The 16,918-nt window shown below is 47.2% G+C and overlaps 1 protein-coding gene across 6 annotated transcripts in view; it reads left to right on the top strand.

Annotated features, from left to right (window-relative positions):
- Window positions 1-16,918, top strand: part of Actr3b (actin related protein 3B) — a 95,322-nt gene that overhangs the window by 26,372 nt on the left and 52,032 nt on the right. For 2 of the 6 annotated variants that reach the window (XM_087657938.1, NM_001191860.1), the window contains exon 2: window positions 12,812-12,867. The exons of 2 other annotated variants lie outside the window; for them this stretch is intronic. In XM_087657938.1, coding sequence (XP_087514064.1) covers window positions 12,812-12,867 — 56 coding nt within the window. Of the gene's footprint in view, window positions 1-1,325; window positions 1,723-12,811; window positions 12,868-16,918 lie in introns of those variants that run through there. 2 more of the 6 variants (XM_087657936.1, XM_087657937.1) reach the window with 2 other exon arrangements.

Here is a 16,918-nt window from a genome sequence, read left to right as displayed (position 1 = left end):
AGCTTTCAAAGAATGCTTCAAATTAAAATTGGTTGATTGATTGACTGACTGAGGTAACCAGAGCTCAAGGCGAAGGCCTTGTGCCCATGAGGCAAGTAGTTTACAGTTAAGCTCTGTTCCATCTCTAAACTAATTCAGAACAATTTTGGTAACTTTGTATTTTTTTTTCCACTGACTCCAGAGACCCTTTTCTCCAAATACTGCCAACACTCACCTTGCCGTCAGAGCTGCGTCCAGAGAGTAGCAGGCATTGGCATGGAACAGAAGTGGCCTAGTGTGTCATTCTTCCCCGGAGCTTCTGTTCCGGCCTCACAGGAGTTTGTGTAGTTGCTGAGGCCGGAGCTCCTGAGGATCAGGGGTGTACATGGGTCTGTTCTGCAGCTTCTGTTGGCACTCCCTTCTGTCTTAGTCAGTGTTCTATTGCCATGATTTAAATGTAAAGGCCCATGAAATAGATTAAAAGATTAAACCAGGTGTGCTAGTGCACAAGGATTTAATCCAAGCATTTGAGAGCAAAGGCAGGCAGATCTCTGGGTTCAAAATCAGTCTGGTCTATGGTAGTGAGCTCCAGGACAGCCAGGGCTACATAGTGACAGGGTCTTTTAAGACAGGGTCTTTGTCTTAAAAAAAAAAAAAAGCAAATACATTTAGGTAAAGTTAATAATACATTTGAACATATAGTAACTCTTTGTTCCATAAATAGACAACCTAAGGAACATCTTAATATGTTTCTCTTTTAAGATTTATCTATCATGTATAAGTACACACTGTAGCTGTCCTCAGACACACCAGAAGAGGGCATCAGATCTCATTACAGAGGGTTGTGAGCCACCATGTGGTTGCTGGGATTTGAACTCAGGACCTCTGGAAGAGCAGTCAGTGCTCTTAACCACTGAGCCATCTCTCCAGCCTAAGGAACATCTTAAAAACTGGTTGTGTATTTTCAGTACAGTGTGAGCATTAGGTGTTATTTGAAACTATATTATGAAAATGAGGTAACAGTTTCATGTGAAATCTTGGGGGGATTAGAGCAGTTCTGGTTGAAACTTAGGACTGCAACAAGACTTTACAAGGCGCTCACTCAAAAGAGCCTTCTTCAGGGTACAGTTGGAGAGCATCGTATCAAGATGAGAAACAGTTTTAAGATGTAACATTTCCACTTTGGAACACAAACTAATTGAGCTTACGTTGTCACCTTCTGCTCCAGACACATGGTTGTAGGAGGAATTTTGATTATACAGAAATATGTTCAGGCAGCTAATTCTCCTGACTTAGCAGAATTAAGTCTCCATGTGCTATGGAGAGATAGTGGCATTTCCGAGGAAGAGGGAGAGTCTGTTTAAAATGTATGGGGCAGATAAGGATACACTGCAGTTATGGGGGATGGAGACACTAGAATAGAAAGCAGAGTTGGGTGTAGGAGAGCGGTCAGACCCCAGGGGATACTTTTCTCCTTTTCGAGACATGGTCTCATCATGTAGACCTTGCTAGCTTAGACCTCACTGTGCAGACCAGTCTGGCCTGTCTCTGCTGTCTGAGTGCCAGCACTAAAGGCGAGGGCCACCACACTCAGCCCCCTCAGCGAAGACCTTTGATTTTGATTTCGAACCTGGAGGGCACCTTCTCCAGAAGGCAGAGGCGTAACATTGGCATTGCGTTCTGAAGCTGTCGAGTATGTGCCATCCTTACCTTCTTCCCCCTTCTGCCTTTCCGGATTTCCAGGTGGGTTTTCTCAGGTCAAGGGTGCAGAAGGTCATACTGAGTGAGCATAGATAAGCTAGCTTGTGATTCTGAGAATGATGTCTGTCTGGCTTTCCTGCTGGCTTTTCAATGGAGGTATTCAAACAGAAGCCAGGGCTTTTAATGCAAAAACTAACTAGTTTCTTTCTCCCTTTGTTTCTCTTTCTTCTTCCACCCTGCCCCCCTTTTCTGAGTCAAGGACTCACTGCAAGTCTGGTCTGGAGTTCCTGGTTAACCCTGCTGGCCTCAAACCCAAGTCAGTATTCCTGCCTTGGCCATTTGAGTGCTGCTTATAAGCATGGCCCTTCTGTCCAGGGAAAGCTGATGGTCGTACATGCTTCTAACATGTTTGGGGAAACCTGGTTAGCACAGTTCTTCCTGTGAGATTCAAAATGTATCCTACACCAGAGATAAAATGCAGAATCCATTATGTGGGGAACTTTCAGAGTAGAAACATGATGAAGGCTTTGTAGGGAAAAGATGTGGCTAAGCCCGCCCAGCCCATGTAAGTTGTTATAGTTCAGAGAATGCATGCTTCATGCACTGCATGGGTGCTGGTTGTTCTAGGCCTCATGTCAGCATGGGCAGTGATGGTCACCTTTATGACGGGTTTGTGTAAGTATAGTCTGTGATAGTCACACACGTGACAAAGTCCCCTGATAGTGCATTCTTAGGATGCATCTCTGCTAAGTGACTCATGACTGTATAAGTCAAGATCAGCAGCAGGGAGGAAGTCAGTGTAAGTAAGCAGATGTGTGTGCAAAGAGTTCATAAAGGTTGGTTTGCAGACACTGAATTCTGTTGGGGACTGTGCTTAAGTCAGGGAAGAAAGTATATAACAAACACTGTTTAGTGGCAGAGGTGACATCAATGAGGATGCCATGTGTGCTTTTTGAATTAGGAAATAGTTCCAAAACGGTAAGTGTAAGATAGTGGCTTCAGATGACAGAGTGAGGATAGAGGACGAGTTATTTCCCTTTAGTCACGTGACTGGCGCTGAGCCTTGACCTCAGTTTACCTGTTTTGTGGTGCTGTGAAGCTGCCTCATGTCACAACCATGTACTGAGTACAGTTATGTCAATTATACTAGGCATCTGTTTATACTGTGGGTCACCATCTTACTGAATGGATGTAACATATTTAGTACGCCCTGCTTATTGTCTTGTTGTTGTTATAGTACTGCAGTAAACCTCTGTGTGTGTGTGTGTGTGTGTGTGTGTGTGTGTGTGTGTGTGTGTGTGTGTGCGTGTCTCTTATAATGTCAGGTTTCTGGGCACTTACTGGATGTGTAACAGGCTCTACACACTAACATTTTGATAGAGTATGTGAAGTTGTCCCTCACGATTGATCTTCAGCTCCTGGTCACCACTGCTGCTGAACTGACCCCCGCCCTCAGTATTAGCCACACTTGAGTGGTTTGCAATACATTTCCAGATGGATTCAGTGACATTGGATGTTTATTTGAAAAATACCGTCTTCCTGTATTAGGATGTGTCAGTACCCACTTGCGAGCATGGGAGGTCTTCACACCTGCAGTTTCAGACTAAGGCTGGCATTCCGAGTGAGATCTTTTCACTCAGCAGTTGTTCTTGGTGAATTTTGCCTATTTACAGGCTGTCATCTTATTGAATTCCTTGTTGCTTTTTGTTTGTTACTTAATTTTCTCAAGTATTCTATAATTCTATAATATATAATAATAAAATATAATATACATAAAATATACCATATAGCATATAATAGCATATGTAATATATTCTATAATTTTATTGTAGAATATAAGAATATGATTATATAATTATAATTCCATAGTTATTATAAAATATAATGTAACTATAGAACACATTATATAATAATCACTTACAAATTATTTTTGTAGGGATGCCTCCGAGGCTGGAGGTCTCAGGTTTGGTTTCCTGCATCCACATGGTCTGTAACTTTAGTTCCATGGGATTTGACGCCCTTTTCTGGCCTCCATAGGAACTGTGTGCACGTGGTGTACATGTTTAATAAGCATAAATAAATCCTAAAAAGTGTTTTGGGTTCGGCAGAGAAGTCTCTAGACTTCTTTAGGTTGAGAAAGTCAGAGTTTGAGAGATTCTTAGCCCTGGTTGTCTCACGTCTTAGAGCTTTATTGCTGTGAAGAGACGTCATGACCACGGTTACTCTTATGAAGGAAAGCATGTAACTGGGGCTGTTTGTTATTACCACACTATCATCATCACAGTGGGACGCACGGCAGCGTGCCGGCAGAGGTGTCTGAGAGCCCCGCATCTGGATTTGCAGGCAGCAGGGAGTAACTGACATACTGGGTGTGGCTTGAGCAGCTGAGACCTCAAAGGCCACCCCTAGTGATGCACTTCCTCCAACAAGGCCACACCTTCTGCTAGTGCCTCTCCATGTGGGCTGATGGGGCTATTACATTCCACTCTCTGGTCCCCATAGGCTTATAGATATCACAATGCAAAAATGCGTTTATTCTAACTTTAAAAGTCCTTATATTCGGGTTGGGGATTTAGCTCAGTGGTAGAGCGCTTGCCTAGGAAGCGCAAGGCCCTGGGTTCAGTCCCCAGCTCCGAAAAAAAAGAACCAAAAAAAAAAAAAAAGTCCTTATAGTCTATAACAAGTCTCAAACTTTTGAAATTCAGGCAATCTCTTAACTAACTCTCTGTAAAATCAAAATAAAAAAGCAGATGCCATGCTTCCAACATATAGTGGCACAGGGTGTACATTAATATTCCAAAAGAAAGGAAAGAGGAAATACTGTTCAGTAGGAAGATTGAAAACCAGCCGGGCAAACTCCAGACTTTGCATCTCATATCTATCTGTCAAGATGTTCTTCAGATCTCCAACTCCTTTCAGTTTTATTGAACAAACGTCTTTCTCTTGGGCTGGTTCCACACCCTGTTAGCGGCTCTCCTCAAGAGATAGCCCATGGCTCTGGCATCGCTAACATTTTGGGGTCTCCAAGGCAATCCAGGCTTAATTTTCAGTTTAACACAGTGGCCTATCCAGGCCTCCATGCAGGGATACCCCTGACACATACCTGGTCATAGTAGGTTTCCTTAACCATGGAGAGAGATTTTTAACCCCTTTCTTGTAACTTTGACTCTAAAACCAGATCCACGTGGCTGAATCGTCCAAGTTCTGTTTGCTGGGGCTGCACCATGAGCTCCCCTTTCAATGGAAGGGCTCACCAGCTTTTGTTTTTTGATGGTTTCCTTCACTGCTTAAGCCTGGCTGTCCTAAAAGTCAGTCTCTAGACCAGGCTGGCCTCAAACTCAGAGATTTGCCTGCATCTGCCGCTGGAATTACAGGTGTGCACCACTACACCCGCGTCCTAAGCTTTTCTTTAATTTCTTCTCACAAGTTGGAATCTTAACTGGGTCAGGTCTTGCCCTGAGGTCATTGCTTCCTTTATTCCATTTAACATCAGGGTTTTCTTTAGTCTGTTCATCTCTGTGAACACAGGACTTAGCCTCAGTCTACTTTCCGGTGCCCCGTTCTCCCTAAGCTGTGCATTTTGCTTTGTTCCTGTTCAGTTTGCTCCTTTTCATTGTGTATCTTCATCAGGGTCAAAACTAACAACCACACGACACAGCCAATGCTGGGCTATTTTGAAATTTGCTCTACAGCACAGTGAATCCACAACCCTTCAATTTAGCCTCAGGTGGACTTGTTGGAGAAGGACAAGAAGCTGCCACATTCTTTGCCAGAATATTGTAAGAATGATCTGTAGGCCATGTATTAATGTTCTCCTCTGTAACCTCTTGATCCGGGCCCCCCAAGTTCAAACCACCCAAAACACCTCTGTCTTCTTTGTTCCTAAGCGTATGGCCTGTTAAGCTCCACTCAAAGCGTTTTTCTAACCCAAAGTCCCAAAGTCCACATTCCTCCAAGCACAAGCATTGTCAGGCCTATCACAGCAGTACTCCATTCCCAGTACCATGCCGTTTTAGGGTGTTACTGCTGTGAAGAGACACTGTGACCACAGCAACTCTTATAAAGGCAAACATTTCATTGGGGCTGGCTTACAGTCTCAGAGGTTTAGTCCATTGTCATCGTGAGGGGAGCATGGTGGCATGCTGGCAGACATGGTGCTGGAGGAGCTGAGAGTTTTTTATTTGTATCCACAGGCAGCAGGGAGAGACTGCCATAGTGGATGCTTGGGCCCACCCCCTAGTGGTGTACTTCCTAAAACAAGGCCACACCTACTCCAACACAGACACACCTCCCAATAGTGCTTCTTCCTGTGGGCCTGTGCGGTTCTTTTTATTCAAAGCATCACACCTTATAAGGATTAAATGCTTCTGTAATAAGCTTATTTCCTTTTCATTTGCTAGTTGTGCCTAGTTTATTTTCTACGTGTAAATTGTGTAATATTTTAAATCGAAATGACATTTTTTTCATGGAGTGCCTAAGCAGTATGCTGTAGTCATTGCAGCTGGGTCCTCTCATCTGGACTTCTGGTTAGCACTAAGCTTCACCGTATAGATATTGTATTTGGTGATTGGGGTGAGCACGGAGTTATTTTGTTAGAATGTGACCGTGAGGCCAGGGACCTTGTGTTGGATACATGGAGAGTTGATTGTGTGTGATTCGGGTCTGGGAACTGTTCTACCCTGGCTGACCTTTGCCTTGGGGCAAAGGGAGTAGGATGTTAAAATATGGGTGCCAGGCTCTTCCTGAGTCTTGTGGGCCTGGGGACGTGGGTGATAGGTGTTTGTCATGGGCTGCTGATTCTTTTCATGTGTCTGCTCAGGTGATCTTAAACTTGCTTATGAGATAGAACATGTCAGGTAGCCATGCAAACCTCAATTTGAAGTCATGGTTCAGTAGGCAGACAGATAGGGCCGTTCTGAAGACCTCGTGTTGTTTCCCTCCCCACCTCAGTATCTTTGGTGACAATGGCATGAGCTAATAGACTCTAGTCAGGAAGCTGATTCCATGGAAGCTTGGTTTGGGAATGGGAGCTTGAATGCTGTCCAGATTTAAGGATGGGGCTTTATTTGTTGAAAAAAAATCTATCTATCTATCTATCTATCTATCTATCTATCTATCTATCTATTTATTTTTTTTTTGGAGGCACATTCTGGAAAGTATTTGAAAATAAGCACCTTATAGATTACTTTTACAGTTTTAATTCATAGGTTCTCAGAGAATTTGGTGGGAGCTTATATTAATGGAGGATTTATTAAAATTTTGAATTTGAAAATTTGTGTTAGATATTCATTACACTGTGATTATTCAACAGAAGTCACAGGTATTTGATACTTTATGAAGAACAGTACAGGAAACCTGAAAGTCATTTAATTACTGTGATATAGTTATACTCTATGTCTTTGCCAGTGGACTGCCTCTAACCCTCATGGCTCCAGTACTCCGTGGAGGGAGAGAAGAGCCTCACAGTTTGGCATGCAAGAATATAATACATCATTGTGGTAGTTCCCTCAGGCATGAAAGTCACTGCTCAATGCTACAGGAGCTAATGTGGGAAAAGGGTTTCAGAATGTTACTCCAGATACTCTGAAGGCCATCAACAGGTTTGGTTGGAGTTTGGAGCATGGGTCATAAGGGTTCCTGCCTATTTCTGTAGTCTGACCTCCTGCTGTAGGCACCTATTAGGGTTCAGGGAAGATGACTGAGGCAGGGAAATGAGATATTTAAGGGTGTATGGTGTCTACTAGAGTCACCATTAACGGTCATTTATTTTCATCCTTACCTGGGTGTGGTTTAAAGAGGGACCACTGTGACTTGGGGCAAAGTATATTAAAAAAATAAGAAAAACATTCTCAGCTGCAGGACTTGGGAAAGTGGCTCCTGCCTGGCAGTGTGGGAGAGCTGGTCCTGATGGGTGGTGATAGATAAGCTGGCCTGAGGGTGTGAGCCTGGGAGAGCTGGTCCTGATGGGGTAATAGAGCAGGAGAGCTGACCCTGATGGGGTCATAGAGCAGGAGAGCTGGTCCTGATGGGGTCAAAGAGCAGGAGAGCTGGTCCTGATGGGTCATAGAGCAGAGAGCTGTCATGATGGGGGTCATAGAGCAGGAGAGCTGGTCCTGATGGGGTCATAGAGCAGGAGAGCTCTCCTCAGATGGGGTCATGAGCAGGAGAATTGACGGTGATGGGGCCAGGAGCAGCAGGGGTGTCCTGATGTGGTCATAGAGCAGGAGACCTGTCCTGATGAGGTCAAAGAGCAGGAGAGCTGTCCTGATGGGGTCATAGAGCAGGTGAGTTCACCCTGATGGTGTCCTAGAGAAGGAAAGCTGTCATGATGGGGTTATAAGCATGAGTACTGACCCTAATCTTGTCATAGAGAAGGAGAGCTGACCGTGATGGGGTCATAGAGGAGGAGAGTTGACCCTGATGGTATCATACAGCAGGAGAACTGTCTTGATGGGGTCATGAGCAGGAGAACTGTCCTGATTGGGTCGTAGAACAGGAGAGCTGACCCTGATGGAGTCATGTACAGGAGAGTTGATGCTGATGGGGTCATAGAGCAGGAATGCTGACCCTGATGGTATCATGAACAGGAGACCTTGTCCTTATGGGTGGGGAATATATAAGCTGGCCTGAGGGTGTAATCCTGGGAGAGCTTACTCTGATGGGGTCATAGAGCAGGAGAACTGTCCTGATGTTGTCAAAGATCAGGAGAACTGACCATGATGGAGTTATAGAGCAGGAGAGCTGACCCTGGTGGGGTCATGAACAGGAGTCCTGGTCCTTATAGGTGGGGAATATAAGCTGAACTGAGGGTGTAAGCCTGGGAGAGCTTACCCTGATGGGTAAGAGCAAGAGAGCTTTCCTGGTGGGGTCATAGAGCAGGAGAGCTGTCCTGATGGGTCATAGAGCAGGAGAATTGTCTTGATGGGGTCGTAGAGCAGGAGAGCTGACCCTGATGGAGTCATGTACAGGAGAGTTGATGCTGATGGGGTCATAGAGCAGGAATGCTGACCCTGATGGTATCATGAACAGGAGACCTTGTCCTTATGGGTGGGGAATATATAAGCTGGCCTGAGGGTGTAATCCTGGGAGAGCTTACTCTGATGGGGTCATAGAGCAGGAGAACTGTCCTGATGTTGTCAAAGATCAGGAGAACTGACCATGATGGAGTTATAGAGCAGGAGAGCTGACCCTGGTGGGGTCATGAACAGGAGTCCTGGTCCTTATAGGTGGGGAATATAAGCTGAACTGAGGGTGTAAGCCTGGGAGAGCTTACCCTGATGGGTAAGAGCAAGAGAGCTTTCCTGGTGGGGTCATAGAGCAGGAGAGCTGTCCTGATGGGTCATAGAGCAGGAGAATTGTCTTGATGGGGTCGTAGAGCAGGAGAGCTGACCCTGATGGGGTCATAGAGCAGGAGAGCTGACCCTGATGGGGTCATAGAGCAGGAGAATTGTCTTGATGGGGTCGTATTGCAGGAGAGCTGTCCTGATGGCTCATAGAGCAGGAAAAAGCTTGTCCTCATGAGGTTGTAGAGCAGGAGAGCTGGTCCTGATGGGGTCGTAGAGCAGCAGAGTTCACCCTGATGGGGTTGAAGAGCAGGAAAGCTGTCCTGATGGGGTCATAGAGTAGGAGAGCTGACCCTGATGGGGTCATGAGCAGGAGAGTTGACCCTGATGGGGTCATAGAACAGGAGAGCTGTCCTGATGTGGTCGTAGAGAAGGAGAGGTGACCTTGATGGGGTCATGTGCAGGAGAGTTGACCGTGATGCCGCCATGAGCAGAATAGGTGTCCTGATGGGGTCATAGAGAAGTAGAGCTGTCCTCATGGGGTCATAGTGCAGGAGAGTTGACCCTGTTGGTGTTTTGAGTGCAGGAGAGCTGTCCTGATGGGGTCATAGAGCAGGAGAGCTGGTCCTCATGAGGTTGTAGAGCAGGAGAGCTGTCCTGATGCAGTCATAGAGCAGGGTAGTTGACCCTGATGGGGGTCATATAGGAGGAGAGCTGGACATTTGGTCCTCACCTGCTGCAGCACTTGGAAGAGCCCTGCACCTCACCTGGGCAGCACAGTAGAACTGGCCCTGAATGTGGGAGTTGCAGGTGTGATGGCCCTGAGGGAGTGAGTATGACAGAACAGGCCCTGCAGCTTGTCTGCTGTGGTGCTGGTGAGGGAGGACATCTCTCCCTCACCCTCACTTCTTGCCACCTATTGTTGGGGAGAGACCTTGCTTTGTTGTCTTGAGAGCAGGGAACTGGTCCTGCTGTAGCCATTTGGTGAGTGGGTTCTGTGCCTCACCTGGGCAGCAGGGGTAGACGTGGCCCTGTTCACGAAGGGTGTGCGTGGGGGTTGCCAGTGAGCTGTCCAAAGGGTGTGAGAGCTGGAAAGCCAGTGGACTGAGCAACTCAGATACCCCTCAGGTCCACATCCGCTTTGACTTGGCCCATCCTATGTCTACTCCATTGACGAACTGCTTGAGGGCATGAAGGGCTGGTCCATCATTTAAAGCCGCAGCATCTGCAGGACCCAGGGCACCTCATTGCAGTGAGCACTTGCAAACAAAGAAGCGTGGACAAGGGGGTAGATACACGACACACTGGGATATACCACAGCTTCCACAATGAGATTTCTTTTGTGGGGGAGGTTGCAAGAGTAGAGGGCAGTTATGAGGGGGAGGGGAGAGGAATGGGGTTGGATGCCTGATAGGAAATGCACAAAGAACTAATAAAGGTTAAAAAATGAAAGAAAGAGAATGCTATTTTTGCTGAAGGGTCTCATGTAGCCTAGACTAGCCTCTAACTTGCTGTGCTGTGCAACGGAAGCCGAGGATGCCCTTGAGATCCCAGTCTTTCTTCTCTTCCCTTCCCAGTGCTGGGATGACAAGTGCGTGCACCTTATCTGGCTACTTTCCAAATTTTTAAGTTTCGATATATTTCTATCATCTAGAAGAACGATATTAAAATAACAAAAGAAATGCACAAGCACAACACTGTATCCTGTTTACGTATCTTATCTCCAGGGTATTACTGTCCCAACTGTAATTTGGGGTAGGGGAGGGATGGCTCATACAGAGAGGTAAAGTATTTTTCTCAGATTCGGCAAATAACGGGTAGGACTTGAATTCAGACCCTCTGGTACCCAGTGACATGGTTTGCTTGTTTTGGAGATGGGTCTCTCATTATGGAGTCCTGGCTGCTGGTAGAATGCACTGTGTAAACTAGGCTGGTACTGGGATTAAAGGCACCCACCACTACCAAATAACAAGAAATACTTGTTTAAAAATACAGTAAGCATGAATGCTACTTCCCACCTAATATTAATAAGTGCCCACACATTGCCATACTCGTAGTAGATCCATTACACGTGGTAGGTCTGTCCCCGTCCAACAGTTGATCGTAAGAGTCCGACCCTCTCTGGTCTCATCGCTTTTCCTTTTCAGGACCATCAGCACCACATGTTAAGCCTCAGTCTTGGTCTCTGTAGCTCAGCGTCTGGCAAGAATGCTTTCAGCAGGTTCTCAGGAAATTCTGCTCTGTGCCCAAGTAGTGCCCCAGGGAGCAGAGCTAGGGCCATAAATGCCAGCCACTCATGTGCTTACTGTGAGGAAGAGTGGGTTGGTTTAAGTGACTTAAGTACAAGGGCATAGTTTTATGGAGTAGGTCATGAGTGAGTAAGTTGGGTTATTAAAAACATGATTAGACCTGATGATTTAGGGACACCTGGCTTACTTATTGGCTCACTAAGCATTTTAGCCTTGGGCATGCCTCAAGAATGGTATCAGGTTATGTCGGGATGAGCTGGCTATCTCTCGCTGGGGCCTTGAACTTGCTGTTCCTGCCTCAGCTTCCCTGCTGTGCGAATTGTAGCCTGAGCCACCATACAGTGCTATCTTGGAGTCTCAAGTTCAGTCTGTGTTGCCTTCATTCTCTAAAGGCTCCGGGTGACTTAGAAACTTACTCTGCCATGGGTCTGTGATCCCTGACATGGGAGACTGTGGATCCGCTTGGTTATTAATTCCTGTGCCCAGATCTGAAGGGGCTTCAGATGGGCCTTTTCCTGTTGGGCCTAGGTGTGTCGGGTTCTGGCCTTGCCCTCTCCCGTGGTCTGAAGAACTCACACCCTGTGGATGGTGAACAATTGGTGTGATATAAGGGTAGCCAGCTTGTGTGTCTTACCAGTTATGTTTTCAAAAATACCAAAGCCAGCATGTGGTAAAGTTTTTTTTTAAACATAAAATTAAGAAGATTTAGAAATATCAAGTGGAAGCATTTAATATTAAATATATTGAAATGATCTGTAAGTTAGAGTGTGTTTATTGTTCTTTTCTAGTCCCGGGAAGTGTTTTGCCCACTATAAGCAAAGGCCGGCTGCCCCGAGTGCGGGGATCCGCTGGGATCAGCTGGGATGGGGCACTGGCCCTCAGCCTCCTCAAGCTCCTGTGACCGCTCTTCCCTGCCCTTCCAGCAGATGGTCTGGGTGGTGTTTTACCCCCCGCCCCCCTATATTCAGGAGGATAGCGAAGGCTTTTGGAACAGAAAGTGGCGTTCTGGCAGTGTCTTCGTAAAGGCGTTGGAATCCACCAGAATGTCTTGACAGAAAGTGGGCTTCTTTCTCCTGTATGGAGATGGGGAAGAGATCTCATGTCAGATGATCCTCAGGAGACGGCAGGAGCTGTGTCTAGACATATGCCACGGCATTTTAAGAAGATGACGTAGTCAATCCGAAAGTTTAGGAAGTGAGGAAGTAAGTCCTTTGCATAGAGCCCGTTCTGGAGTTAGCCGCAACTCAGGCGTGGGCTCTTTTCTGAATTTCACCAGCTCTTTAGTCTGGGTGTAACTTCTCAGTGCCCCAGTTCTCCTATCTGCAAAACTGGGACAACTGTGTCCTCTTTGTGTTCCTGTGAAGGTCAGAAGAGTGTGACAGCTCTTCGAGAGGCAGGGGTCGGAGGCACAGGCAGTCATGCTTCTGTCCTGCAGCACAAGGCAATGTTGTAAGCATTGCAGCTACTTTCAAATGGTTCTCATGGAGCACAGTTCGTTTCGCTGTCTCTTTACGTCAGGGAGTGCCATAATGAAAGGCACGAGTGGGTGTGGTCTGGAGCATTGCTGTTAAATCTGTGTTGATGACTTTGTGCTTTTAGGTACACCAAGCTCGGCTACGCAGGCAACACTGAGCCACAGTTCATTATTCCGTCATGTAAGTAGAGCTCTCCTCGGGTTCTTAAAGGCTTGTACGTCTCAGCATTTAAAGCATCCTAGTTCTGTGTGTCAAGCTGTCATATGTTTTTAGTGTCTTCTTTTAGACCATCACCCACTTCCTGGGAAGGGCTGAATGTTGCTCTGGGAGGTGGCTGTCACCAGGACCTCATTAGTAGCACGCTTGTCCTCCATCCCTTCAGACTGCCTTCTTTGTCATTGGCTTTCTAGTTTCACGGGGAGGCTGGCAGGGCCTTCCATTATTTTCTAAGTGTCCCAGCTGTCTGGAACAGTGTCTCTGGTTCCTGGAGGCTGATCAGTAATTGTAAGAAGCACAGCTTCGTGGCCTGCCTGAGCGTCGGTCGCACGGCGCCAGTCACTGTTGAAACTTTGTTTGTTTGTTTGCTTGTAACAACAAGAGGTCTATGGTTACCCTGTTCTGTTTCTTTAACTTTTCAGCAGCCAAGGGTGGTGCACTTAGATGTCAAATATTGGGCATGAACTCATCCTACCTGTTCTTTATAACCCATGGGCCTCTCTAGCTGGACTTCAGAGGTAGACGTCTCTGGTTTGGATCCTAGAAACAGTTTGTCCAAGGGAAAGAGGAGTAAACACAGATGTTGCTGCTGAGGTCCTAGGACTCAGCTCGGAAGGGGAGCTTGGTTACAATGTATTTAGGTCAAGGCCAAAGCCTTTCTGTGATTAGTGTGAGCATCAGATCACTAGACAGTGCACTCCAGATTCCACAGTCTCTGGCTCGGTGCCTGCGGGAAAGCAGCAGCTCTGGCTTTCCTTGGGTGTCACATGTGGAGTGTACCTGGGAATGTGTGTGTGGGCTGCTGTGCTCCTGTGTTCTGGTTTTAAGTTCATACAGTGGAGCGTTGTCTGATAAGGGTACCTGGTAAATAGCAGACAAGGGGACTTAGTCAACAGAACCGAAACCCAGTCCTGCAGGTCCAGAGTCCAAGGTCAAGGTGGTGCCTGGTGAAGCATCCTTTTCTGGACTTCCGGACAGGCTGCCTTTCTCCCCACTGTGCCTTCTTGTTACCTTTGCTCTGTGTGAGTATGTGTGAGTGAAAGGGAACTGCTGTTCCTTCCTATCAGGTCAACGTGCTGACTGATTAGGACCTGCCCTCGCAACCTCTGGGGGCTCACTATGTTCATAAAAGTCCTGCCTCCAAATCTAGTAATAATGGAAGCCGGGCTTCCTTCTGTGGAGGCTTAGACCTCTGACATCTGTACAGGGATTGGCCACTGGACTTCCTCAGGAGTAGTGTCGTTCCATGCTGAGTTGACAGATTGGGCTTTCCCGTTCTCTTTTTCAAAGAAGAGATTAGATTTTTAACCTTGGTAAGCCTGACATCTAGGATGGTGTCCCTTGGCTTTGCTGGAGCCCAGCAGCAGGCGCCCGGCGGGCTTCCCCACTCAGCTGCCCTCATTCACAGAAGGACCCGAAGCCTGCTATTAGCAAGAGTCACTGTGGAAAGGCAGGCAAGCTCTCAGACTGGGGCTGTGGGAGCCTCAGCAGGGACAACAGTTAGAAGAGAATAAAGACGTCCGAGAATGGGGTGTGGGGCGGGCCAAAGGATGGGGATGTTCAAAATTCATTTTATCTGTTTAAAGTTTCACTTATTTATTTTCATGCGTATGAGTGTTTTGCCTGCATGCATCTGTGCACCATGTGTTACAATGCCCTCCGAGACCAGGAGAAGGCATTGGGTCCTCTGGGACTGGAGTTGGTTTTCAGCCACAACGTGGTACTGGGAATTGAACCCAGGCTCACCAGAAGAGGGGACATGCTCTCAACTACTGAGCCAGCTTTCTGCCCTCATCTTTTTATTTTGTAATTTATATGTGTACACGGTGTGCATGCGTGTGCGTGTGGGTTTGTGCACTTATGAGTTCAGATCCCTGCACAGTCCAGAAGAGGGCAAGACCCTGGATTTATAGGGGGTTCTGAGCCACTTGAGATGGGTGCTGAGAGACGCAGTCCTCTGCGAGAGTGGCGTGTGCTCTTAACCACTGGGCTATCTCTCCAGCCACCAAGGCGATCCTGTTGGCTGCAGTTCTTATGGGAGAGCCTTGCCAGAAACACAGCTGAAGGTGCAAGGGCAGATGGGTAGCTGTTGTGGTAGGCGCAGGCCTTCCTGGACCACTCACTCGTCCACTGCTTGCTTCTGTGCTGAGAGGTTTTCTGTTTGCAGAGGTCTCATTTACAAGACCAGCTTGAGGATGTTTGTGCTGAAGAGGCTTCAGGAGAGATGGATCTGGAACTTACCTAGCTGGCACCAGACCCATGTCCCATAGCACAGGGAGGGGGGCGGGAGGGGGAGAGCTGAGAGAGAGAGGGGATGGGGAGAGAGGAAAGAGAGAGGAGAGGGAGAGGGAGGGAGGGGGAGAAGAAGTGAGAGAGAAGGGGGAGAGAAGGGAGAGCAAATGAGCAACAGAGGGAGGGAGGGAGGGACAGAGGGAAAGAGGGAGGGACAGAGGGTATTAAGGACTGAAGCAAGACTGTGATCCCATGTAAAGAGGTGGAAGCTGAGCTCCTTGCAGCCTGACAGGAGACAGGATTGAAGTCTGGAGAAGAGTCATGTGACTGACTGGATTGTCCTCCTAGAGAAGCTCATTTTGCACATCAGGAATGCTTACAGGACCCCAAGGACTTCCACAAGGGCCTGCCTACTGGGAGTATACTGGCAATACACCTCTCCAGACTATCAGTAGATGTGTCCAGGCCTCACTGTGTCTGTCTGTTGAAGGCGCTGTGTTGTAAGCCTCACCGTTTGGAGGAAGTTTATTCTTTTCCTGCCTGTTTTTGTTTTGAGGTTGCTGGAGATGTTTGGAGCTGAGGAGAGCGTTTGGAGCTGAGGAGAGCGTGTTGAGCAGGGCAGTGGAGAGGGCAGTGAACAGGGAATGTCAGGGGTGGGGTGGGGGAAGGGTGGGACGTGCTGCCTGTGCTCACTGCATCAGACTAGGTGAGTTCTGGAGGAGAACTTGTCTTCAGAGGCCCTGAGGCAGCTTTGTTGCTGTTCTTTATTGAGATGGATGTTACTGTGTAGCCCTGGCTGGCCGTGAACTCTTCATGTAGACCAGGCTGGCCTCTAACTCCCATAGCTTTACCTGCCTCTGCTTCCCTGTCTGCTGAGATTAATGCTGTGTGCCCCCACTCCTGGTCAGTTTTTTTTTATTCTTTTATTAAATGAAGTTAAATATAGCCTTAATATTTTGGCTTGGTCAATAAAATGCAAAGGAAAATATAGTAAAGCTCCAGGACACCACCCACAAAGGCACAGTAACCTTTCATCTTCATGTCAGAGTAAACAGACCTTCAGGTGCTGGGTAAGGAAGTCTGGCCAGCGCTGGCCCGCAGTGACACGGGCCTTGGAAGGTTTTAGTTGCTGTAAGTGTATCTGCTTGCTCTGCCATCACCCGAAGTGAGGTTCTCAGATAACAGCTGTCTGTGATGGACACCTTTCAGGCTGCATCTCAGCCCCTCCTTCCTTCCTCCCTCTCTCCCCTTCCTTCCCTCCTCTCTCTCGCTCCCTCCTTCCTAACTTCCTTCCGGTGGTGGATATTTTCTGCCTAGGTTTATAGTGTTACATTTCAGCTTTAACTTCCTCAGTGTTGTCTTTAGTATGTATCACTGCTAACGTATGCAGGTCTAAGCCGAGTCTAGTATGCTATAAAACTTAGTCTCCTTTTGTAGACTCCTCTTGCCTCAGCTTCCTTGTGCAAGGATTCCAGACATAGGTCATTACGTCCAGCTAACATTTTAGCCACACGGATATTTCCCGGTTTTTCTATTATACATAACAGTGTAGCGAACATCTCCTTATGCGCATGCCCATCTCCCCGCAGGGGTCTGAGCTGCTCTGATTGGGTGGCCGCTGTGCTGCTGTCTTTTCAGGAGTCCGTGTGGACCTCCGCCCACCAGCACCTCCAGCGAGGTTCTGTCTTCCCTCGGTTAGCCGAAGTTCAGTGAATGTAAAGTTACCCGGCTTTTAGACTTTGACTTCTCTGATTACCAGTAAAGCTGAGAATCATTTGTTGGC

The sequence above is a fragment of the Rattus norvegicus genome, chromosome 4 (genome assembly GCF_021556685.1).
Source record: "Rattus norvegicus strain SHRSP/BbbUtx chromosome 4, alternate assembly SHRSP_T2T, whole genome shotgun sequence".
Lineage (NCBI taxonomy): Eukaryota > Metazoa > Chordata > Mammalia > Rodentia > Muridae > Rattus > Rattus norvegicus.
This window is presented reverse-complemented; position numbering and strand designations above follow the sequence as displayed.